This window comes from Amphiura filiformis, chromosome 9 (assembly GCF_039555335.1).
Source record: "Amphiura filiformis chromosome 9, Afil_fr2py, whole genome shotgun sequence".
Lineage (NCBI taxonomy): Eukaryota > Metazoa > Echinodermata > Ophiuroidea > Amphilepidida > Amphiuridae > Amphiura > Amphiura filiformis.
Window position 1 is genome coordinate 11,065,448 of NC_092636.1, and position 27,828 is coordinate 11,093,275.

At 39.2% G+C, this 27,828-nt stretch overlaps 1 protein-coding gene across 1 annotated transcript; it reads right to left on the reverse strand.

The window, feature by feature from the left end:
- Positions 1-1,210: 1,210 nt before the first annotated feature.
- On the reverse strand, positions 1,211-27,550 carry LOC140160619 (uncharacterized). The gene is made up of 6 exons (XM_072183869.1): positions 27,470-27,550; positions 7,217-7,465; positions 5,186-5,326; positions 3,845-4,075; positions 3,142-3,406; positions 1,211-2,007 (listed from the first exon to the last, which is right to left on the reverse strand). Exons 2-6 carry the CDS (start codon positions 7,355-7,357, stop codon positions 1,373-1,375), a joined length of 1,413 nt encoding a protein of 470 aa, XP_072039970.1. The 5' UTR covers positions 7,358-7,465; positions 27,470-27,550; the 3' UTR covers positions 1,211-1,372.
- Positions 27,551-27,828: the final 278 nt, after the last annotated feature.

Genomic DNA, 27,828 nt, shown 5'->3' on the forward strand with positions numbered 1-27,828 from the left:
AAGCCCAATATAATACAGGGAGAACATACCTAATTAATAATCATTTGCATTCTGCATAGATCTAACTAATTAAGCTAACGAGAAAACATCTGTATTAAAAAACATTCATTTAATTATGAGTTTCTCCGACTATATTTCTTCCCAAAATGTTCGGTATTCGGAAAAAAAAGTCCCATTTGCACTGATTTACTTCCTAGCTTTTAAATAAATTCACTATTTTGTTGAATAGGCTAAAAATAAATAACACACATTGTCAAGTTTGCATTCTAAAAATACATTCCTTAAAATATTCTATTTTTATAAATTATAATTTATGTTTTTCTTTACTGCTATCTTGAGGTGTTTATTAGGTTAAAATAAACCATTGCATATATTGAAAATCTTTCTATTTAATAAAAAAAAACCTGCCTGATCTTAGCTCACCAATATTGCTTGTTGAATACCATTATGTAGAATTTGCCATTTCTTGTCGTCTTTAGTGGATTTTTTTCTCCCCAAACATTCAAAGAGAATTTTAGAAGCAACTAATACAAGATACCACACAATTCTAATTTTAATCCTAAATCTATATATATAAGTGACCTAGTCCTACTAATATCCAGACTAGTCCTTGCTCTAAATCCTAACCCAACAGGTATTTAAAAAATACACATCTATGTTACTTCTTAAGATGTTACTTCTTGTGATGCCTTAAAATAGTATTGTTTATTTTTCTTTTCCATCCCCCGGCAATGAAACTTTCTTTTTAAACATCTCAAGTTTTTGTAATCTTCCTGCTTTTAAAATATGAACCATGTTATGTAAATCTCAGTGGAGAAACGGAAATCCCATCAGCAGACTGAAAACTCCGCATATGTTGCAACCACAGACGAGAGAGAAACAGAGCGCGTGCAATCAGTCAGTCTTAGCATCACCTGATAACGAGGGCCGATTGTTCCATGAAATGCGACAGGAGAGACTGCTACGCAATTACTGCATATTGTCACGTATTTTCACACTGACGTGATTGTTAAACACGGCATGATCGAACAATCGGCCCTCATGAATATGCAATAACTCACCTCATACAATACCCGGGGACTTTTGACTGGTTGTACACGATCTATATCTCTCTCGTCTGTGGTTGCAACAGAATAACAGGCTCTTCCACTTGAAATCCTTACACTCCCTGTTGAAGGCATGACATTAATCTTCCACACAGGGCATGTGAATTTCAAATTGGGGTACCTGAATGGATAACTCCATTTCAAATCTATACACCCGCTGTGTGGGAGATTAAGGTCATGTCTTCCATAGGGGATGTACAAATTTCAACTAGACTGGCCCAATGCACGCAACGTGGGACTATTTACTAGCCTAAAAGATATGACTCCTAATGGCAGTCAGCAGTAAAGTCAATTTTAGCCGCGGGTGTTTGAGTATTAACACTATCCCCTACACTTTCTCTCTGACCTGGACCTGCGGGTGTGTTACCCATTTCCTTTGTGGGACTTGATCTTCCAGGTTGCCTTTTTTGCAGTGGACTGGGGCGTCTTGTCCTGCGTCTTTGCGATCGTCTCTTTATGGCTGAATTGGGAGGCGCTGAATTGGCCAGGTGTTTGAATGTGGGACGATCGATAGGGTCGGGGCGAAATTCGCAGACCTCACCACCGAAAGGGGACCAATGCAGCACAGGTTGGCTGTTCCTAGGATACGTCATGTCTAGATTGACGTGGTCATTGTAATTATAGTCATTACGATGGTGGTTATTATTATTATTATATGGAGAGCTCCACGTAAAGCCACCGTTGTGAGCGGAAGGCTCAACCACAAAGTCATTCTTCCGACTCCACTGCAACATTGGACGTTCTGGCTCAAGGTTGGGTTTACGGAAGAGGAACGCGGAAACTCTGCATCCTCTTAGTGGTCGGTACTCTAGCATGTCTTCAAAGTGTTGCATGGCGTTGATGAAGTTTGCAGATGGTTTACTGTAGGATTCATCGTGCCACTCTTCTATGAGGTGTATACCTATAGGAAAATGATTGGGAGAAAATATGCAAGTATTGATTAACTACAAACGATATTTTTTGGTGTATTTTATTGTGCGTACATGTAAGGCACGCATGGGAGGCTGAGAAATCTAAAGAGACTCGAGATTGTGTGATTTTTCCTCAAAAACACTCTAAAAACCAGGGGTGTAGCAAGAGCATCAGGGGCCCATGGACAAGGAGCAGTACGGGCCCTTTTAACCAGGGCGTGATTTACCTTATGGGGGCCCCGGGCCAGGCCAAAATTTGGAGGCGATAAAAGTGGTTTTCCAAGTAAAGTGTTGGATGTGAGCAACCTTGTCTTCCAAAATTTGGAGGCCCCGAACTCACGTGCCGAGGAAGGCAAACTCAAGTCAGTGACCAAGTTTTGGTTTAAGTATAATATAGAGGGGGACTAACATAATTATTTTGTTCCGATGTTGAGGACATTTGCGTGCAAAGCATGCAAAAAATTCAATTTCAGATTATTTTAGCCCCAGATCAACATGAATTTTGCCATTTGAATGCGCGTGAAGCGTGGAAAATTTTACAATTTTGCCCTATTTTGCCCCAAAACATGCTGTTATTGGGGTTAAAAGAAAGATGCATAGGGCAATTTTGTGGGCCCTTGACCCGGGCCCATCTGGCCCAATGGTAAATCCGGCCCTGCTCCCCATTATCAGCTCTTATTTGATTTTCGCTTTTATGCTCGGGGCCCCTGAAACCTCGGGGCCCATGGACTTCGTCCACCCTGTCCCCCCGCTTGCTACACCCCTGCTAAAAACAAGTTTCACTCTTTGGGCAGAAGTATCACCTAAGGATCCATGTTTCATACCAAATAGCAACTTTGTTATTAACAAAAGCACCAATGGTGCAAAAGATTTGCCTGAATTATGCATTCACAACTGGAAATTTATGCAGTCTGGTTCAAACTTTGGCTTGGTTGGTGCCTTTCTTGCAACATCTTTGGCAATATTCAAAATTACAGTAGCCTAAAGATAACTATGAAGACTTCCAAATTTCAACCAAGTTTCAGTCAAAATTGGAGAAATTTACAATTTGACCTCTAGATGACCTTTAACCTTGGATGGCATGTGGTTGTTTTTTTAACAAGCATATACAGGGGGATACATACCTTCATCCCTTGTCATGTGCAAGAATATCATGTTAGAATCATCCCTCATGTTATCTATATAGAGTACCATAGCACCTGGTTTCAAAGCCCTCAATACCGCCGGTATAGCACCTGTTCCGATCCGATGATTAGCTATGAAGGTCTGCACCGCTGATAAACTCTTGACGAACGTCACCAAATCTGCAGAAGACAAGGCGGATACAAAGTCTCGCCACAACCAGGAATTCTCGTCGGCCATATCAAATGGGATGTAGTTCACTTTGACCTTTTGAAAAAAGGGACATGAAAAAATATGTCAGCTTTAACCTACAACACAGAAACATATGCACACAAGCACTCATGCACACACGCATCCCCACCCCCAATATGCACTTACACACCCCCACACACATGTAACTAATTTGAGTATATGATATCAAGTCATAATTGCTAGCTTTACAGCTCATTGTTCATTAGTATGACAAAAGTAATCTTGTATCACTGTTATAAAAAAATAATTTTTTTTCACAAAATGTTAGTTTTCACTGTCAAATATGTCCCCTTTAATTTCTAGCCGAACAACAAAAGAAAGAATATTGCTATACATTGATTCGCCTCAAATATTTTCACATCTAATATCAACCGTGAAAGCGCTTAAATTAAACCTCCCAAAAATTTCCCGCTATACAAAACAAAAATCTACACAAATCTACAAAGAGAGGACCTTTGGTTCTGGTGGTATATGCTTCTGAATAGTCTCCCACGCATGCTTCCAGGATGGGTTGAGGTCCATTACACTGCATTCCATGTATGGGACAGAGTTCATATTGAGTAAATACATCATGATGCCAACAATCTCCGATCCCGGTCCGCCTCCAGCGCAACAAACTCTCATGAAGGGTTTAAAGTTATCCACAGCCATGGGATGTAGCAATGTATGCAGGATATCGCACACCTGCAAAGAGACTCAAAAGGTTAAGTTCTTCTTGAACAGCTAGCGGTTGTGTGGATGCGGTAAATTCATGAGAAACCAGAAATACACAAAACTGATATAAAGGCGTCCACAGCCATGGGATGTAGCAATGTATGCAGGATATCGCACACCTGCAAAGAGACTCAAAAGGTTAAGTTCTTCTTGAACAGCTAGCGGTTGTGTGGATGCGGTAAATTCATGAGAAACCAGAAATACACAAAACTGATATAAAGGGGCGTTGGCTCTAAAAATATTAAGCATTGATATGTAAATCAGACAAATTCACGCTCTGTGGCTTTTATGCTGGATCTCATCTCCGAGCATGTTCCTTTGTTATGCTAAATTCTTTCCCTCTTTTCTGTGCACAAGGTCCTTCCTATACAGGTGAATGAACATAAAAAAGAGTGTATCGCACGAGTATATCATGCAAATTAGTTATCATGTTAGTTGACTCAGGGAATGTAATGTTGTAGGTTCTCCAAATGAAGTTGGTATAACTGGCTCAAATCTTCCTATTAATTATTATGCGATGTTGGGTAGGATATATTACTATATGTGACGTGTCATGTCAAAAGGAGACACTTTTGGGCAGGTTATGAATTTTGAGATTTTTACATATCTTAAATATAGAGATATTTTGCTCCACAACGCCGTTTTCTCCAAAGAAATCGGACATTCCAGAGCGAAGATATTGAGTTCGGAAGTTATGGTATTATAAAATTGGAAATTGAGATATCGGCCTTTAAAATATTATTGACAATGTTGAGAGTAGGAATTACCTTGAAAAATGTCTCAAAAATACAAGATGCCAGTTATATTCCGGTCTGAAACTATCAGACAATATTTTTAACATTAATAACATCACAAATTCAAGCAACAAACCCAAATTGTGAAAAATCACCCACCGGCAGATTTTTGGCTATTTCTCCATTTACAATCCTGCCCAAAAGTGTCTCCTTTTGACATGACACGTCACATATACTCTATATTTCTAAGTGGATTAAATATATTGCTTTTATAGCAGATATTCTTTGCAACAAAATTTGGAGTAACTATTTATTCTTATTCCCTACTTTCAACCCATGACCATACCAAGCTGCTGTGTTTGAGAAAGTACAAGTACACATAAGCACATCTAAAGGCAGGATCCTCCCAGTTAGGCCTGATGTCTAAGCTCAGTTTGGTCTTGTAAGTATCCGAGATCACATGGATTGCTTGGCGCACTTTCAGAGCCTACAAAGGAAATAATAAGGAAAGTTATAGTAGATTCCAAACATAGGCCAATTGTTTAATAATATTGTTTGATCGATTCATATTGCTTGGAGTGCTAGAATTATGCTATACATGTAATAGGAATATATGTATGACAAATTTAGGTTCATCAAATAAGACCACACATGTATGAATGAATAATTTTTTTCCATATCGTCAGCCTGCTACGCAATTGCCTAAGTCATTCTTACATGTTTCTTATTTGCAATTTTGATTTTCTGAGTAATAAACCCATAATTAATCAAATTTCCAGCCGCATTCTTCATTAATTTGTGGGATACATCAAAAGAGATGTTATTGTAGCAGGCTGATGATATGATCAAAACCATTTTACAGGGACTTGACCTATATTTGTTTGAATGAAGGTATTACAGATCAGGGAAAAAAACAGGACTTGGGAAAATTATTCATGGCATACTATATTTTCTTTCATTCAAATGCCTTTGGACTTCAAGCAAGAATGGACTGTTTGCAAGATACTAACAGTGCTAGATTTGAAACAAATCTTGAATTAAGGTGGTACTACACCCCCTGATAAATTTGTGACTAATTTTGCATTTTTCACAAAAAGTAACTAAACACTGGTAACAAAAATTATGTACCGGTATATTATATGGGCAAGGAATCCAATTACTTCACTGAAATTTCAGTGATTCAAGACAAGTGGTTCATTATATATATGTGAGGTACATTCTAGCACTCAGTACATCTTTTCTTATCATAAATAATGTACTGCTTGTCTTGAGTCACTGAAATTCCAGTGTAGTAACTGGATTCCTTGCCCTAAGTTAGAATACACATAACCAGTGTGTTATTATTTTTTGAGAAAGATGCAAAAATAGTCACAAATTTATCAAGAGGTGTAGTACCACCTTAAGTGTCTCAAAAACTGGACCATTTTGACATAACAAACAAATTCTTCTTCAGTAAAAAAAATAAAATTTTAAAAACTAGATATAAATATCTAGGGACTGTTTTTTGGTTGTTGGTTTGTTTTTTGTTTTTGTTTTTTTAATTTCAATTAACTACAACAAAAATGATTGAAATTCAGGCAAAAATCAGGCTTTTTTCATATGTTTTTTTTTTTTTTGGTGAAAATTTCTCAAAGTTGCTCAAAATTTTAAAAAAATAAACAAAACAGGTCCTGGATATTTATATTTACAACTGAGTATTTCTGTCCAAATTTGACCTCACAGATGGATTAATCAAGTCTTTGCCATTCTAAATAAATATGCATACTTTTATATACCAACAACAATTTAGCAGTTATGAGGTCCAAAAGTTTCACTAATTCAAGGATTAAGACCAACCTTAAGACCAATAGGCGCAGTGGCGTAGATTTCTTTTTGACATTGGGGGGATGGGGTTGGAAAAATTTCTTGAAGTAAAGTGAATCCAGCACTTTTTGACGACATATTAAGTTTACTGGACAAATGCACGCGAAGCGCACGAAAAATTTTGCAATTTTAGGGCTAAAATGGCCAAATAAATTATAAGGTCAATTTGGTCAGAAACCGATATACAGGTCTCAATATTGGGGGGGGATGATTGTATGGACCATCCCCCTGGCAAAATATTGGTCCCCCGGGATCTATGCCTATGAATAGGCGAGTGACATACTCACATAGTAAGTGAATATTGACCCTAATCTTATGTGGAGTGTCAACCCCAGGTGGAGAAATACTTTTATTAATTATATTCTTTACCTTTTTTTTTCTTTTTCATTGACACCGGACAACTCTGGGAGTCAACCTCTGTGGCATTTTGAGATTATGTCCATTTAAGACCAAAAGGTTAGTCAGTAAGAAAGTAAGCAAGTAGGTTGCAATCCATAGAGCAGCCAAAACTCACCCTATCTACATCACTAGCTGCTGGTACATTATGGAAGAGCTCTTCCACTGCTTTGATCACTAGTCTCTCTATTTCCTCTGGGATGTCCTGTCCACTCTCTTCTGACCAATCAAAGTTCTCGTAACCCCAAGAGTAGGCCATATTTAGTGTGTCAGAGGTCGGAGATTATCACTACATGCAAGGTGCTTCACTTATTTGAGGTTGTAACTTGTATTCGAAAGCAATGGGGTGGAAGATCGTCAAAATTTCCTTGGGAAAAGAAGAACAAGAGATCTAGTAAGTGAGTAAAATACATGTATCTCATTTCTGTCAGATATGGATAAGGAAATGATTCTAAACATCTTAAAGTAGTGCAACAACAAATTGGCTGCCAAAGTGTCTTGAAATTGGCTAAGATTAATTTTTCAGCATTTATGCAATTAAATGCAGAAAATTGTTTTTTTTAAGTTGAAATTTCAATATTGTAATTCAACTTTAGACATTTATGATAGAGCTGACCTTGAGGCATTTTATGCCTAGTTGTCAGTATCTATGTTATCAGTATTTTCAAGTTCATTGGTTTGGTGCACAGCTGTATTGGTACACTCAGCGTGGTAAATAAGGCGGGCCCGGGGGCCCATAGCCCCTGAAAATCAATGTGGGCCCGATGAAAATGTGCCATGAGGGCCCGACTGGCCCATGAAAAAAATAAGTAAATAAATAAATAAATTTAAGCTTATTGAAAACAGGACTGAAAATACAACAAATCTTCCAAGACATCGTCCATACTACACAAATTCATAATGGAGATTCATTTTAAATGCTTATTTTTTGAAAAAATGTGTTTATTTTCCACTCTCAATTTATTCAGGCCCGCAAAAGTTTGTGAGGGCCCCCAAAGATTCAAGAACAAGGGCCCAAATGGCCCGTGGTCATTTTTGCTTATTTACCACACTGGGTACACTCTTCATCTGCTCCACAAGCACATATGTTTCTGTGTACAGGTCAGATTGTGTCGTCTGCAGGAACATCTTCTGGAGCATTTGCTTATTCCACATCCGCACCTAACAAGCTCCACAACAGACTCGGGAGCTATTGCATTGTCTGACAGGATAGGTACTGTAACTGTTATCTGCATCACTCGACTATCCTAGCTTGAACAGGTCTGGAATATTTGGATTTACCACAAGGTCTTGACTCCAAGCATATATGCTTGCATATGCACCTGCAGAATGTGTTGATGCCACGTACCAGAAGTTGGACTAGGGATTTTACCAATCCCCCTGGTTGGCTCTTGAAGCGTTTCCATCTCAGTTTTCCAGCTATGTTGGCCAGTACTGACTCATGTTAGTATTAATAGTAGGTATAGCACACAAAAAATTCAATTACACAGGAGGTCTACAAAATTAGGCCCATTTAAGAGATCTCTGAAAAAGAATAAATTTGGCGAAAAAATCATCGTGATCGGGGTTACGGTTCTTGAGATATTGTCATTTGAAGTTCGGAAAAAATGACCATAAACCTGCCACCGAAAGCCATTTTTGGCCAAAAATGGGATTTTCCTAAGTTCAAACACCCCTAAAAATGAAATTATATACATACAATAACTGAAAATCACAGAGGTAAGACACTTTTCATAGGTTATTACATATTTAATAAAATCAGGTGTGTTATTGATCTCATTTTTGTACAATACACTCTCAGATATGCCAATTTATTCAAAAATCATAACCGCAAATGAGAAAATCATGAAAAAACGACTAAGTTCAGCTAATTAATAATAGTCCCACCCAGTTTTGAGTCAGTACGGTATTATCGGTATATTTGTAAAAATAAACAATACTAGGCTATTCCATTAACTCAGAAATATTTGGACTGCACGTGCCCATATTGCTATGGTGACTTGCCGTTTATTTATAGTCCGGCTGCAAACTATTGTTTCATTTGGTTAGATGGTTTTGCCAGTTAAAATTTTTTTTTTAAATCAGATTTTTTTTTATTTAAATCAGATTTTTTTTATTTCAATCGATTTAAAATTTATTTTATTTAATTCCAAAAACTGCTATCAAAAAGTCAAGAGTACTAGTGGAAAGCTATTCATATCAGGGTTCGCAGGTTTTTGCCGCAGATGGAAAAACCGCGGTTTTAACCGCTTGGCAAAAACAATTTTTGCCAGTTTTTGCCGGCAAAAATGGCAAAAAAAAAAGTGATTAAATAGTTCAGTTTTTTCATCTCAAAACAAATTATTAAGTTACAAAAATCATTTCCTGAGTGTAACAAGGCTATATTTTGTAATTATAAGTAACATTATTAAGAAATTAAAGGCATGCGTTTTCATTGCTCAAGTGCATTTAACCGAAATGCGGCATATATCGGATTCAAAACTTTTACATTTTAAGGACCTGATGAGACAAAAATTATGTTGAATGATTCATTAAAAGTTATGTGCTGCTGTTTATGAGCTTTCTGTGTTATTTTGTAATTTGAGTGACTTTATGTGAGTTTTTGCCATTTTTGCCGGTTTAAACCAGGTAAAAACTGGCAAAAACAGGTTTTTGCCAGTTTTTGCCACCCGCAACAGCAAAAACAGGTTTAATTGCCGGCACAAACCGAACCCTGATTCATATGCACAATCATACCAGGTATTTACAAAAAAATCAAAACATGTTTTTACATGTGAAAATTTCAAAGAAAAAATCTGGTAAAATTATGGGAAAAGAACCTGTTGAATTCTGCACCTTGAAGATGAAATTTTGGCAATAGATAAAGTGACACCATAAAGATATTTTAATTGTATCCAAAAGGTGTAGAAACATTAGGAATGAACTAAAACAGTCAATTTAAGAAAGAAATTAACTTACATAATTTATCAAAAATGGTAAAAAAATAAAAAACTTGATTAAAAAAACAACAATGATTTACAAAAAAATGAATTAAATCGCGAAATAAATCAGTGATATAAATTGGCGTGATTTAAATCAAACAACCGCATTCTAGATGGTTCAAACTATTCTTTATTTGAGTTGTTGTACTAGAAAGACCCATTTGAGACTATTTTCATCAAAATTGGAGCATTTATCAATTTTAACACCTGTGGAGTTCTCTATAAAAATAACCGTCAACCTTTTTGCTCATAACTCCACAACGATAAGTCGTAGATATGTGAAACTATGGATTTTCTGAATCCTTATGATGAAAGGAATAAAATGACATATGTTTGAACAAAATTTGACAAGATTTTAATTTTGACCCCTGTATAAATTTTGACCTTGACAATTTTACATCCCTCAGAATCTGATTTAATACCACCCATAGAACAATAATCCAGAAACAAAAACACTTTAACTGACAAAACCAGCCTACCTTGGTTGGCCACCGGAGTATTATTGTGTTTTCTGTCATATTGCCAAACAAATGAGTGCCAACGATATCTTGCTTGACTCGCAACATGGATTTCATGAACACCTCTCCACCATCACTCAGTTAATAACAGCTACTCATGATTGGGCTTCTACACTTGAACATCGAGGTCAAACATATGTCATTTTACTAGATTTTAGTAAACTGAACCTTTGACAGAGTGGCTAAACTGGATCACTACGGAATCAGGAGTCAAACCTTGTCCTGGATTCGTTCATTCTTGCATAACAGAACACGGGCTGTATCTGTCAATGGAACACACTCATCATGGGGAGAAGTATCATCTGACGTCCCCCAGGGTTCGGTCTTGGGACCAGCTTTTTTTTTTGCACATCAATGACATTCAAGACCATCCAATCCAAAAGTAGATTGTTTGCCGATGATAGCATCCTTTACAGAGAGATTACCAATCCAGAAGATCATGCCATACTCCAAAAAGATTGGGAAGTTCTCAATGAATGGTCATCCACCTGGCTGATGGCTTTTAACATCAAGATGCTGTCCTAAAAATAATGAGGAAGCGTAAAATCAGCCACCACATTTATAACATCTCCCTGGAAAGGGTAGATCATCATGATTACCTCGTTGTGACCCATGCATCTCCCATGACATCCACTAGGAGTCTGGGACGCCACTGTCACAAGATCAGACAGAAGGCTAGTCGTACACTTGCGATTACTCCGCCGCACACTATCACCTTGCAAACAATAAGTGAAGGCCAAGGCATACCAAGCCCTTGTTCGTCCACAGTTGGAATATGTCTCTGAGACATGGAATCCGTACACCAAAACTGGTGTGGGCCAGCTAGAGCAGGTGAGCTGCAGCTCACTTTGGAGACTACCGAAGAACAATGTCGGTCACCCCCCCCCCTTAATATTACCATCTTGGGGTGGGATCCACTCCACACCAGGCATCTACTTTCTCAAGCTACAATATTCTTTAAAATCCACTACAAACTCATCAACATCAGATTCCCACCAGGCATTCATCCTGCATCATTCATTGGTAAACATTACCACCAGTTGAAGTATTCTCTTCCTGAAGCAACCATCTATTTATCGACCCTTACAAATTTTCCTACTGTTTTGTCAACTTGGCTAGTTCTTCACCTTTATTCTTCACAAAATCACATGCACCTTTATGGCTCTGACGCTGCACCTGCATCAATCCCAGTTTAGCTTCATCTACCCGTCATTTTTCGCTAAAAGGGATCACCGCACTCAAGACTCAATTCACATGATTCTTTCATTTGGAATGTCCATTTGTTATTGCCACTCAACATTACAAGAAGATCAGTGATTTCACTGTTTATCAGCTATAAAATAAATTAAAGAATAAAGCGGTAATGTTTAGCTGCTTCCGTGTTTCGTGATTTTTCGTCATTCTCGCATTTTTGGAAGATATATCTTCAGTTGAAAATTTTTTATGTTCCCGCGTCTGGAGAATTGCTAGCGGCCATATTGCCTTTGGCTATATCCTGAATACATCTTGGACCCACCCAGCGACTTTTTCAGCGTGGATATTACTTGTACTTTCGGTGTATTTTATCAAACAGTGGCGCAGTTTTTAACTCTTTGAAATAAATTTGCAGTCTTTTTATGAAATACCTTGTGTCTTCAGTGCGCATTTTAACATTTTGAAATAATTTTCCATGATTTTGATGTGTAAATTTTAATGACGCAATAAGGGTGTCGCCATCTTGCCACATCTTATCAGCCATCTCGTTACATTACTTCTCTGAATTACTCAACCGCATAGTGCAATAATGGGATTTATGAATGCATCACCATACTGTTCTTTGTTTGCTACGTTGTTTATCATGTTTTGGAGGATCCTAAATCGCCTGTAGAGTTGGATTTGCCTGACTACCATTACGAGCATTGTCGTCGACATTGACTAACGGTACAGATTTGGTCATTCGGGATTTATGGGTGAGTTCGTTCCATATTTCTTCTCAGTCACCATCTAGTACTCTTGTTAAAAAAGCATTTGCTGTCAAAAACCTGAACTTAAAAACTCAGTTATGCCTGCTCATTCTGCTTTGTGGAGACATAGAAAAAAACCCGGGCCCTACTTATGTGCCTAAGTACGATCAATTTAACAGAGTGTTAACATTCCAGGGCAGGCATGACAAATTTTATGCGCGTACACATATCGCGTAACTTGCGTTCGCGAATATACGCCACTGGACTGTGGATTCATCACCGATTAACAACGCTTGGCTCCTGTACAAAGGTAATAGGAAGAATTGTTGGAATTTTTTAGCGAGGGTTGTTCGAAATATTCTCTACATGTCTAATGACATGAACGAGGGCATCAAAGGTTCGCGATCGCGGAAACACCTATTTCCCTGAAGTTCTCTTGCTTCATGATTTATTTTTTATGTTTTTACTGGTTTATGATGTCGCTACCAAGCATTTATCATCATCATACTTAATTTCCACTACTCTGGATTGATTTATTTGGGATGATCCCATCGTCCAAATCATCTTTTGCTGGCAATCTCCATCCTACTCCCGGGCCAACTCCTCAATGTTTTTTCGCGGGGTTGAAACACTTGTCGGCCATCTTGGTTGGACTACATGGCTTGTTTACATTGGCAACTCATGAACTGAGCTGTTTTTCGTCTTTCATTTTACCTCATGCATTTGGATTATACTACTCTACCAGTGTTTAAGGTTTGATACCCTTCTCTCCCTACTGGATACCAAGGTCAGTTATTAGTTATGTTTGACATTTCAGATTTCAGACCTAAATTTGCTGTTGGTTATCCCAACGTTCGCCACCAATTTTATCATGGCTGATCAACATGCTACGCCATATAGGTTGATTACAGTCGATACCATGAACCTTGACTCTATCATGTGGTATGGTATCCTGCTGCCAACCATTTTACTCCAATTGTTACAACCTTACACCAAGCCTGTAAATTACCAGAGCCAATTGAACTGGAAAGGGGTCCTGCTGGACCTCAGTATTTTGCTCATCACTCAATCTCATGACACTGAGATGAATCCTGGACCATACACTCCTGAATATCCTTGTGGTGTATGTCTCAAGGCGGTGCGCTGGTCCCGTACCAGAACTGCGGTAGCGTGCGACACCTGTAACACTTGGTACCACACCGACTGCATGGGAATGTCCTCTGGAACCTACATACATGTACAAACACCTTAACAGATCTGATGTGACATGGATTTGTATGAACTCTGACACTCCCAACCATTCATCATCTCTTCTGGACTCCTACAAAGTTGATAGTGAGACTGAGAAAAGTTGATAGTGAGACTGAAAATAGGTTCCAAGTTCTGTCCAGTATTGACAACTCTGCGATTGACTCATCAAACACTTCCTCCATCTGTAGCACCAATACAACATGTTCAGCTAATGCATCAGTCAATTCTGATATAGGGCCTCCACTTCCACAATCCTTGCCTATTAAAAAGACCACAAGGAAAAATACAACAAGACCACTCAAGGTTCTTTTCGGTGAATCTTCAAAGTATGAAAGCCAAAAGGAATCTTTCTGGGAAGCTGTTGAAGTGAGCCAACCTGATGTCATCATCGCTAAAGAAACATGGCTAAAGCCTGACTTGCTGAACTCTGAATTGATGCCCCTGGATATAACTCGCCCATCAGAAAGGACCGTGCTGACGGCTATGGCGGCGTTCTACTTGCCACTAAAGGTGATCTTATTGACAGAGAAATACAACTTGACAGTGACTGTGAAATCATTGCAACTACATGTAAAGTTGAAATGGTCAAACAACAACCGCTCATCATCATCTCTGCATATAGACCACCCAAAAATCACCAAGCTGCCTTATGCCCAAAACCTTTGTTTTAAAGCTATCAAACAAAGTTGTCACCAAATACCCTTCTGCTAGCTTCTGGATCAGCGGTGATTTCAACCTACCAGATCATATTAACTGGGTTACTGAAGCTATCAATGGTCACCAGTATATACCATTGCTATCAACAACTGCTTTCAATCTACCTTCCAAGACCTGGGACTTAGTCAAACTGTGGACTTTCCTACAAGAATTAACAGCACTCTGTATTTGCTTCTGACAAACCGTCCATCTCTGGTTAGTAAGTGCATCCCCTTACCAGCGAGCGACCATGAGATGGTGCTTACCATTTCTGATATCCGTACCAAGCGCCAGAAACCAGTTCGCAGTCTTTTTTTTTTTTTTTGAGGAAGAAAGCTGACATGGCCATCATCAAGTCTCAACTCCACAAGTTTACTACCTCTTTCCTGTCCGCAAATACAGTCGAAAGTCCTGTCAACAGCCTGTGGAACCAAATTAACACCACTTTGCATGGTATCCTTGAAGAACATGTTCCATCTAACTTTTAAGATGACTTCACCCAGGTTCAACCAACCATAGATCAACAATCGGCTTAAAAGCCTGTCGAAACGGAAGATGAAGGCCTACAAGAAGGCAAAGAAGTCTAATTCACACAAAGATTGGTCGTGCTACAAGTTGCTCAAGAAGACCATGCAATATAGCTGCCGTAAAACCTACGACTCTTTCATCTGCAACATAATTTGCGGAGAGATGTCATCAAATGCGAAGAAATTTTTGTCATACAATAAAAGCAAACGTTGTGACAACTCGTAAGATGGCATCCTACAGAGTGACAGCACTACCAAAGGCAACCTGCTGAACGATCAATTTGTTTCAGCCTTTACAAGCGAAGATTCAGCTGACATGCCTATTCTCGGTTCAAGTCCACACCCCGAGGTTCCCATGTTCCAAATATGATGTGAAGGCATCCAGAAGCTGTTATCAAATCTTAAGCCACAAACTGCTGCTGGTCCAGACAATCTACCAGCCTACTTATTGAAGGAAGGTGCAGAAGAATTGGCTAGAGCTCTTACGCTTTTATTTCAAGCCACCCTCCATCAAGGCAAAATTCCTCATGAATGGAAGTCTGCAAATATGTTACTCCAATTTTCAAGAAGGGAGATAAGCATCAGCCAGCCAACTATCGGCCCATATCCCTCACTTCTTTAGTATGCAAATTAATGGAGCGCATCATGCACAGCCAAATTATCAACCACCTTTATAATGACCATGGTCTTCTCACTGACAAGCAGTTTGAATTCCGGAAGAAACACTTGTGTGATGCTCGGCTCCTCTTGACCATTCATGACATGGCAAGTGGACTGCGAGACCAAGACCATATACCGTATTGTTTGTAATAAACGCTCCCCTCTAATAAACGCCCCCTCCAATTTTTCTGTGAAAAATTGACAAAAATGCAAACATTTCCATGCTATATCGTGTGAGTAAGCTTAAAACCGGCATCAGTCAGTCAGTCTTGTCATGGACGATCGGTAAATTGCATGGAGCAAAACCTATTATAGCTCGCACTTCTATCCATTGCCTAATTATGGTAGAATTTCACCAGATTCTTGCTTGATGATGCGCGTATGGGTGTAATTTTGATGTATTTACCACGAAAATGATATTTTCCATGGGCGTCACCATTAGTGAAGCCATAAATCCCTCCTTCCTACAGGAGCACCATCGGGAAATTTAACCCGATTTTAAACTTTTTTTCACTGACAATTCACCTTCAATAAACGCCCCCCTTTTGGAAAAATGCAACGCCCCCGGGGCGTTTATTACAAACAATACGGTAGATGCCATCCTTCTGGATTTCTCGAAGGCCTTTGATAAGGTCCCGCACAAGCGTCTCCTCCTGAAACTTCACTACTATGGCATACATGGCTCCCTTCTGTCCTGGATTCATGATTTTCTCACCAACCGAACCCAGCAAATCATTCTGGAAGGAAAGAAGAGCAACTTAACGAGCGTCACCTCAGGAGTACCACAGGGAACTGTCTTGGGACCATTGCTTTTCCTCATATTCATCAATAACCTTCCGGAATATGTTACTTCTGATATGGCTGTTCGCTGATGACTGCCTCTTGTACAGGCCGATTAAGACACAGACCGATGTCACCATCTTCCAGCATGACCTCCAAGAGTGGGAGCGCAAATGGCTAAGTATGTCTTTCAACCCTGCCAAATGTGAAGTTCTGAGAGTCACCAACAAAAAAAAAGAACCTCATCACAGCTGACTACTCCATCCACGGCTCTACTCTCCGCACAGTTGACGAAGCAAAATATCTTGGCGTCACGATCCAAAGCAATCTGTCCTGGAAACCGCACATCAACAACATCTGCAAAAAATCCAACAGCACCCTGGGCTTCTTAAGTAGGAACCTGAGAAAATCTCCATCCAACATCAAGGAGCAGGCCTACAAAACATATGTTCATCCAACCTTAGAGTTCTCCTCTACTGTATGGGACCCTCACACCAAGGACCAGTCATCAAAGATCGACATGGTGCAGAGACGTGCAGCCAGGTTTGTCCAGTCAGATTACCATCCAAGACACAGCATGACACAGATGCTAAACAAACTCCAATGGCAGACTCTGAGCGAACACCGGGCACAGAGCAAAACCATCATGCTCTACAGGATTGTCCATGGCCTTGTCGCTATTCCATGCAGCCATGTGGTCCACCCTACTTCAGTACTTCTATCCATCCACTTGTGATGCAACCAGAGGTCACCATCTGCAATTCAGACAACATCACTGCAGAATCCAGTCCTACCAGTACTCCTTCTTTCCAAGTGCCATCTGCCTGTGGTATGTGCTCCCAGCTTCAGTAATGTCGGCCCGGTCCCTGGAGGCCTTCCGGAGCTGGTTGAACCCACTGCAGCTTCGTTAAGTTGTGGTGAGGACCTTTTTACTTGCACTTCATCACCAATCTTCACCTGCACGTCTTCGAATTTGTGTTTCCGCTCGCACCCTTTGCACCGCACACAGTATGACAATACTCTTTTCAAGCCTCGTTAAATTTTAATTTTGTTATTCTTTAAATTCAAACTGTTGAAATAATATTAGTAACTGACGGGAAGGGTTAATGTCCATTTTAAGTTGAAATAACAAGGTAAAGTGAAAGAAACCCCACTGGTTATTTTGGGCATTTAACATGTAGTTCTATGGGAGGACATATTATCATAATTTTCAAATTATGATAATATGTCGAACTTTGCTCTGTTGACCTACAAAGACAACAAATTTGGCCGATTCCATTTAGGTGCAAGTTGGGACATGTGTAAACATTACAAATATGCAAACAAATCAGGTTTGAAAAAACCAACCAATTTCATATTATAAGATCGTACATTATGGCTTTAACTTTTAAGAGGGATGTACCGGTACTTACTGGAAGAAAGAAAGAGAAAATTCATTGCTAGTCATGCTAGTGTTTCTCGAGCAAAGGGTGGTCGTCTAAAAGCCAGGGTCGCCACATGTGTTATGCATGAACGCTGTTTGCAATATTAAAATGGCAATGCATGCATGATGCATGCATGAATGATGACAAAGCAAGGCCAAGAGCTGAGGGGTGGTGCAATAATTATGTGTACCCCGGTGGTGAATTCTCAAAATGGTCTGCCAAAAATCGCTTGCTCCCCCCACACACCGACATCGCCCGGTTAATTACACTATACAGCAAGAGACACTGAAATGAATACACGGGATCGATACACGTGGATGTGCGAATGCGAGACGTCTCACCCCGAAACCTATTCGCCCCAAAAAAGTTCACCCAATACACATTACATACCACGACCAGTTCGCCCCAATACACGTACATACCACGTCCAGTTCGCCCCAATTGACTCACCGTGTATAACGTTGCCGTAGCGTGCATAGTACTAGTAGTGTTAAACATGATGTAAATTACTTATAAATCGCCAGTGTAATAATTTATATAATATAGGCCTATGGCAAAACAAAACATTATATAAAAGAAAAGAAAAACAACAAAAACTCTTACTCTTGCGAGTTTTGTGTATTTTTATTTTACCGACTCAAACTCAGTTAAAATAAGTTTGAGATGTTCAAAACTTTCAAAACTTGCAGTCCTATAAACATATTAAATCAGAGAAGATCTTCTTTGACATAATGAAACTATTAAAAGGACTGAAAAAAATATATTTGGCAATTTTGCGTACAACTAGCAAAACAAACGCCAGCAGCAGCTTTGAGATGTTTTGTGGGTTCCGTGCTGTGCACCCGGGCTGTGCACTGACTTTTGCCCGCTTTTTGCACCGCGTGTAAGCGGCGGATATTTGCTGCCACTTCCGCGAAAACGCCGGGTGTGATATGTGTTCAATCCTGGTTCAATCAATGGTACCGTGACCAAAGCACGCAAAAGTGCCAGAACACACCGACGGCGTACCTTGCTTGACAAGTCCCCGGGCCCGCGGCCGTGTGCCTTACACACTGATGTACGATCGATTGCTTGACAAGTAGGCCTAGTATGCTCTCAATTTGATTAAGACCCGGAGGTAGTGCCACAAAGAAGAAAAATGCAATGATTTTGTTTGCAAAACTGGTTAAAGCCCAGTATTAATACGATTTCTGTCAAATTTTAATTTGGTTATTCTTTGCCAAATATTATTATAGTAACAACTGTCAGGAAAGTTTTCTGGTCATTCTAAACTGTGATGTTCTAAAATAATCAAAGATTTAACAATTTTTAAATATTAGTCTCAGATAATTATATATTCATCCTCATATAGCTTGATATGGCGTTACAACTCTTTACAATAACTTATTATTATATATATCTTTAATTGAAATGCTATTATTTTAATTATATAATCATAATTTTATAATGTTTCAGATATATTGTACATTGTAATTGACAGTTATCATGATTCATTTTGTTCTTAATTTCTGCAACTTGCCTATCAATCACAGACTAATTATGATTGATTTAAACACCACGGGACAGCTTACATTGTACGATGTGTCCTAATCCTCTCAATATGCCAACAATTTTAAGGCGGGATGTTTTAACTCGATGATGTTAATACAAATGTCGGCCTTATTTTATTGATTTATATCATACGCTAATACATAAGCTGGCATAATTATTCCCGGAATATCATGATTATATCGTTATGAACACGACAGAGTGCCGAATACGCAAAATTGCTGTTCTGAGTAAACGCCGCGGCGTTTGAAAATCTTGGTACCATGCTCGACCAATGGGCTCAATCGATCCAATTTTATATCACAATTTTACCCCCGAAATACCCATGACCGCAAATAATTAATTCCTCTAATTTAATTTTCTAGATTTTCTGAAAGTAAGACGAACTCAGTTTCACCCCATTCAAACTTGCTCAAAATGTTAATCAATGTAATTTGTCAGTCGAGTATACCTGTCTTAATTGTTCATCGAGTGGTTACGGTATTTATTTTATTGAATTCATACTAAAATATGCAACGAAGGTACCATTGCGCCAATTCACCAATTCAAACATCTATTTATTTTTGGTAACAAAGGACCACTTCGTATAACTTCCAAATCTGGGTGCTTGATGTGTGAAAATATTGGATCCAAGACATAATAATGATAAAATTGGATTGCTCTTTGACTGTGTCCAATCAGGGATTTCCCTTTTAACAAAGGAGCACCGGCGCATTGCAGCGCACTGCTGCACAGTAGCAAAATCTATCGGCATGATGAAATAACTGTCAATTATATACAAATCAGAGAGTGATGAATTTTATGATGGGCTACAACATCACCTTCAGAAAGTCAATAAGAAGGAGAAACTTATCTTGATGGGGGATTTCAACGCCAAAATAGGCTCTGACAGTAAAGCTTAGACCCCCGCAATGGGCAAGTATGGTATTGGTAAGATCAACAGTAGAGGGAGAAACTGTTGGAATTCTGCATGCTCCACAAGTTGACAGTCTGTAACACCCACTTCCAGCATAAAGCCTGTAGAAAGGTAACATGGACTTCACCTTGTGGGAAATACAAAAATATGATTGACTTCGTCATAACTCAACATGAGAACCTAAGTAGCATCCAGAATTGCCGATCAGACTGCTCAGCTGATGTGGGCTCAGATCACAATCTAGTGATCGCTAAAGTGGTGTCAGCACCAGTCAGAACCAAACGCCTGAAAACAACGCCAAAAAGCTATGACGTCAGTAGATTTACCAACCCCCTGATTGCAGAAGAGTTCAGAGCCAAGATTGGTGGTACTTTTGAACCCCTGCTTCAACTGGAGGATACTGATGTAGAAGACCTGTGGGCTAAGTTCAGAGACACCACAAACAAAATTACTGAAGAATCAGTTGGTATTAGGAGGGCTCGCCAAGTGAAGGGATTGCCTGAAGAAGTCAGGAAAATGTGCCACTTGAGAAGGAAAGCCAGAGTCTTGATGTTAAACAACCCGTCAGCTCCAAACAAGAAGTGCTATCGGAAGCTGAACAAAGGGGTCAAATATCAAGTGAAGCAGTGGAAAAGAAAACTTCTTGAAAAAGACGTTCAAGAAATGGAAGAAGCCCATGCAAAGAACATAAGCCATGATCTCTTCAAGAAAGTCACAAAGCTAGCAGGTGATAAAACCAAAGTTCAAACTGCAGCCAAAGACAAACATGGTTCACTGAAAACAGCCCCAGAGGAAGTAATGAAATGCTGGGAGGAATACTTCAGTAAACATCTGAATACGGAATTCCCCAGGGACTGTAATATACTTAACTCCATCCCGGAGCCTGTCAACACTGCTACAACAAGTTTGCCCTTTTCAATAGATGAAGTTGAAGAGGCCATCAAGAAGCTGAAAAACAACAAAGCGTGTGGTTGGGATAAGATCTCAGCAGAAGTGTTGAAAACAGGAGGACCCATGATGAAGCAGATGTTGTTGAAGATCATCAACACCGCCTGGGTTGAAGGAAAAATCCCTGAAGACTGGAGTAAAGGTCTAATAACCCCTGTATACAAAAAGGGCGACAAACTGGACCCAGCCAACTTCAGAGCTATTACCCTCTTGTCAATCCCGGGAAAAGTATTCTGTAGGATGGTTCTTAACCGAATACAACAGACTGTAGATAACCATCTGAGAGAGGAACAGTGTTGGTTCAGGAGTTCCAGAGGCACCTCAGATGCGCAACAATTCCATCAGACAGAGTCTCAACATCACTTGCTCCATCAATGATGTTATCTGCCGGAGACGTTTGAAATGGGCTGGGCACATCTTCAGGATGCCTCTACATCGGCTTCCCCACCAAGCCTACACTAATGACTTCAGCAAGAAAAGACCACCAGGTCGTCCACCAACCAGATGGAAGGACCAAATTCAGAGGGACTTGGGAATGACCCCACATGAAGCAAAGACGCAAGCAACAGACAGAACTGAATGGAGGAGGCTTACTCGGCAGAGAGCAAAGGGCCACACCGGCCTGTGCATTTAAGTCAAGTAAGTCAAGTATATACAAATCAAAATAGTCAGATTGCACCCTTTTTCATAAATAAGTATGATTAATATAATATATATGTTTGGTGTTTCACGGTGGTGTTTGTTAGAAATCAGTAAAGAAATGTGATGTGCATACTGCATAGTCATGCAGAAAGCATAAGAGAGAAACATATAGGCTATAGTTCCAAATCTGGGTATTTGATATATAATAAGTAACGCTAAGCTAATGCAAAACATGCTAAACTTCGAAGCTAGTGCCGGTGACTCGACGAGGTAGATATATAGACTATAGTAGACGGTGCGCGTGTGAACAGGAAAAATAATGAGTTATGAAGTTTAAAATGATATCATGCATAAACCCGAATAACCTGTATCTTCCAAATCTGGGTGTTTGATATAGGGAAGACCTATACTTGCACGTACGCGTGAACAGGGAAAATAACGTTTCAAATTAATTATCAAAGCCCCTATCAATAAGGGGCTGTGCAATAATAATTATATTTTGTTGTAAAAGAATTAAATGGGAAATATTTTCCATTTCGAATTATAGCGGAAAGAAAACACATTCGGATTTATGCGCGCAAAAGTAACATTTTCCAATTCCGCGCTCAATTCTTTTATTCTGTTCAATACTGTTCATGAAGGTGTGCGTTGTGTAACTTGGGGTAGAGGGGTGTATAAAAATAGTTGTTTTTAAAAGGTTTAGTATGCCTACAACGTCAGAAATCAATGTACGTTCAAACGCATGCTGCATGCACTGCAAGACACCATTAAATCTTTTGGCTGCCTGCAGATCTGAACATATAGGTCTTTTCCCACAAAATGGTCTTGGGAGCAAAAATTTGCCTTTTGCGTGAAAAAAAGAAGGACGGGTCTTTGGATGTGGGTAAAGGATACTACCAAGGATAACCAAATTAAAATTTGACCGAAATCGTATTAATAGGCCTACTGGGCTTTAATCAGTTTTGCAAACAAAATCCCAACTTTTTCTTCTTCGCGTGCCTCCCAATATAGGCCTACGTCACATTTCAAAACACGGCCCGTAATTCTCGGGGTCGTAAAAACATACTCGATAAAATAGATAAGTAACAAAAACCCATATGGATGGAAAAGTACATGATCAAAAATAAAATGTTTTCATAACATAAACATAGTCAGCTCAACTGAATCTCGGGGCTGAATCACATGGGTTTCTAAACAAATTCATAGCATTACACGTTTATATATATCACCAGCCAAATTGGGAAAAGGGAAATTGTTACAAATACTCAACATTTATTTAAAAACAGCACTGCATACTGTCTACTGAAAATACAAATTGTATTAGTTACGAACGTGAATGGATTGTAAAAACATGACAAATTCATAAAATACATAAATACATTTTAATGGCATAAAATTCATAGAACACCGTCAAATTTGTTTACAAAGACATAGGCCTACAGTAAATAAACAAATTAAACAACACAATGTAAAGTGATTCAATAATATAATAATAATTAAGATATGATTAATATATACTAGTACTATTAATAATATTAAAATGATAGTTATTTTTTATTGTTATCATAAGAAAATAATAATAATACTATAATTTTTACTATAATACCGTATTAATTATTATTATATGAATAGGTCGTATTGATTATTCCATAATACATGAATATAAATGCAAACAATTGGAAGTTGTATTGATTGGCCATATGACCGCATGCACTGCATTCACGGCACTTTACAGTTTACACAGTGAGTCAATTGGGGCGAACTTGTCGTGGTATGTACGTGTATTGGGGCGAACTGGTCGCGGTATGTACGTGTATTGGGGCGAACTGGTAGTGGTATGTACTGGTGTGGGGCGAAACGTCCTGAGCACGATTGATATTCAGACGAAAAATCTTTGGATACCGGGTTTGAAAATGATGAATATCTCCCGTAAATGATTTCGTATAAAGAAACCAGATGTGGTTCCTTGCACTTGAATATATATTTTTAACAGATATGATAGTCGCTGGCTTGCGCTTTGAGATACTAGCTTGCGTCTTGAAAAAAAAACTGACAATAATTTTGATTTATATGTGCCGAATTATATAGCGCAGTGTATAGGCCAATCGTGAAGGTAGTCTAAAACCATATGACCTATGGTGTACCATGCTTGACTAGCACACAGCGAGGACAGTAACCGGGCTAATCAGGGCTATTGTCAGTAGCCTTAGTCAGATGTCCTTCGGCTCTTATGCGACACAAAACTATTAAACAGGTCGATATAAAATGGCTATGCGTGGCGGTGGATTTAACCTTTACCATGGCGATTTCTGCCATGAAGATATTATACAAATATTAACTGTCTATGAGTGTAATGGTCGAAATATAATCACGAGGTGAAAGATGGATTGTTCCATTCCACGAGCCGGAACGGCGAGTGGAATGGAACAATACATCTTTCACCGAGTGATTATATTCGACCATTATACGAATTTAAGACAGTTAATATTTGTTTTATATCACTCATGCATAAATTCTATTACTAAAATACTATTTAAGGTAGGAAATACATTTATTCATCAACATAACACCATGTTTTGCGGTGATATACTAAATCGGCGAGTCCAAGAGTCAGCGCACGGCTTGGCGCAGGCGCACTACGGCAAAGCACATGATGGTAAAGACTATCACACAGAGTGGGTGATGGTAAAAATGGCAAATGGTAATCAACCAATGAACTGTCTAGAATTTATGTATAGTGATATAATGGGGCAATGACACTGTGCCCCCCTTTGGCCGTGCCAAGAAATCTTTGCCCCCCCCCCTTTGACGTGCCAAAAAACCTTTGCCCCCACCCCTTTCGATGTGCCAAAATATCTTTGCCCCTTCCCCTTATAGTTACACATGCAAGATTTTTGGGAACCTGAATTAAAAACCTTTTTTTAAATTGTCTTATCATATATTTGCCATGATTGCGAGTGCAGCGAGCAAGTAATTTTGCATATCATGTTCCTAACATTTTCCTACACCTAGGTGTAATTATAATAGAAACGTGTCCAATTCCAAAATATCTGCACCTCAAATTGCTTGCCCCCCCTTTTTTGACCTGCCAATTCACTTGACCCCCTTTCGACCTGCCAAAAATGTTCCCCCCCCCTCTTTTGGCCTGACAAAAAATCTTTGCCTCCCTCTATAGCCTAATTCACCACCCCGAGGGTACACATAATTATTGCATCACCCCTGAAGGGCACTAGCAAATTCACTCGATTTCGCTTCGTTATTCCGAAGGGTCGTTATTCCGAAGGTTCATTACTCCGAATTAATGATAAGGGTCGTTATTCCGAAGGGTTGTTATTCCGAATTTACAACTAGGCTTGTTATTCCGAATTTAAAATAAGGCTCGTTATTCCGAATTTAAAATAAGGCTCGTTATTCCGAATTTAAAATAAGGCTCGTTATTCCGAATTTAAAACTAGGCTCGTTATTCCGAAGGGTCATTACTCTGAATTAAATAGTAGCCTCGTTATTCTGATTTTAAAACAAGGCTTGTTATTCGGAAGGGTAATTTCTCCGAATTTAAAACAAGGTTTGTTATTCCGAAGGATCATTACTCCGATTCTCTCCGAATTTAAAAGAAGGCTCGTTATTCCGAATTTATCACTAGGCTCGTTATTCCGAAGGGTAATTATTCCGAATTTAAAATTAGGCTTGTTATTCCGAATTTAAAACAAGGGTCGTTATTCCGAAGGGTCATTACTCTGAATTTCGGAGTAATGACCCTTCGGAGTATTGCCCCTTTGGAATAACAAACCTTACTACATGGAATTTATAACCAGCTCGCTATTCCGAAGAGTCATTATTCCGAAGGGTCATTACTCCGAATTTACGTTTAAGGGTCGTTATTCTGAAGGACCGTTTATATTCCGTAATGACCCTTCGGAATAACGAGCCTCATATACGAGTAGTGACCCTTCGGAATAACGAAACTTGTTTTAAATTCGGAGTAATATATCCTTCAGAATAACGAGCCTTATTTTAGATTCGGAATAATAAGCCTTGTTTTAAATTCGGAGTAATGACCCGTCGGAATAACAAGCCGAATTGTTTTAAATTCGGAATAACGAGCCTTGTTTTAAATTAGGAATAATGAACCTTCGGAATAACGAGCCTTGTTTTAAATTCGGAATAACGAGCCTTGTTTTAAATTCGAAGTAATGACCCTTCGGAATAACGACCCTTCGGAATAACGACCCTTCGGAATAATGACCCTTCAGAGCACCCTTCGCCGTAGACATGATCACATTTTGAACATGTGAGGGCGGGCTTCATTAAGCTTACTTGTGCACCAAGATCCTGTCTTAACTGTGTAATCCAATAGGAAAATGAAGAAAATTTGGATTTTGACCATCAAAACTCCAACCTAGCCCTAGCATGATTTCTAAAAAATCTGCATAATAATATTTGATGCTATCAAGTACTGAAAGCTACATTTCATGAAACATTAGCACATTTTTGTAAAATGGCCCTTCGTGCTTAAAATTTTAGCCATAAAATACATACACACATGTTAACAGGCGCGTATCCAGGAATTCGTAGACCGGGGGGCGCAAATTAGATCTTTGTGAAATACAATATGGCCGCGAAGCGGACATCCCGGAGCGCTTGCGCGACGCAGGGGGGTGTCTGAGGGGGGATGTGCCCCCCTCAGAAGTGAGAAACTTTTACAAAATGAAGACCTTATTGAAGGCATTTGGTGGACCATTTTGGCACTATTATTGTGTAAAATCCCCCGAGATCAGAAGTTGGGAAATTTTGCAAAATGAAGGTCTAATGGTAATCCCCATTAACATTTTTTTGGTATGTTGATCGTCCCTTTCTCCTCTTCTTTCCCCCACTCTCTCCTCTCTCTCTCTTTCTCCCTCTCTCCTCTCTTTCCCCTTCTCTCTCCTCTTTCCCCATTTTTTTACCCGGGGGGCGAGCGCCCCTTCGCCCCTCCCCTGGATACGCGCCTGTGTTAAGACATAGCATTGATAATGATGGGACACACAATTTGGCCCATTTTGGGACATTCAGGCGATCATACTTTTCCTCATAACATTGCCAATTAAGGCCTACATACATGATTGACCACTCATTTTTTAAGTTAAACGATTCTCTTTTTAATGAAAGCAATTTTAGATGAATTTATTAAATTTCAAAATTTTATGAACATGCCTTCGGAATACTAATAGTGAACCTTCGGAGTATGACCCTTCGCCTCGGAATAATGAGCCTTGTTGTAAATTCGGAGTACCCTTCGGAATATAAATGGTCCTTCGGAATAACGACATGCCCTCATTCACTCATCATGCTCATGCACTTGTCATGCTTGTCAATGAATGTCATGCTTGAATCAATGAATGTCATGCTTGAATCAATGAATGTCATGCTTGTTGCATGTTGTAAAACGATAGAGTTAGAGAAAACGAATACATGGAATAAGCTTTAGTGTCAATACATTTTGTCACCCGACAAAGTCATGACATATTAAAACAAAATCAAAACTGACGGACTCTTACCAAAGTACCCCGGTCAAAGTACTCCTCTCCTCAAAGCTTTGATGCTCAAGTGTGGCTCAATCACAAGATCCAAGAGCTTCCAAGACTCATCGTCGGTCACACTCACAGCCCCGGTGTTGTCACTTCCTATTCAAAGGCGTAACGCATGATCGTTCCCAAAGTCAAAAATACCCCCCTATTTTGCGCGGTTTCAAGAACATTTTCAGCATTTGTTACCCCTATTTTATACAAAAACGGGTACAAATTAGCCTTAAAAATTACCCTATTTTTGCATTTCAAGTACACTTTTACAAAAGCACCCCTTTTTTAACATTTCTAGAACACATAGTTGACATACCAAAGAACACAGCGGCCAAACT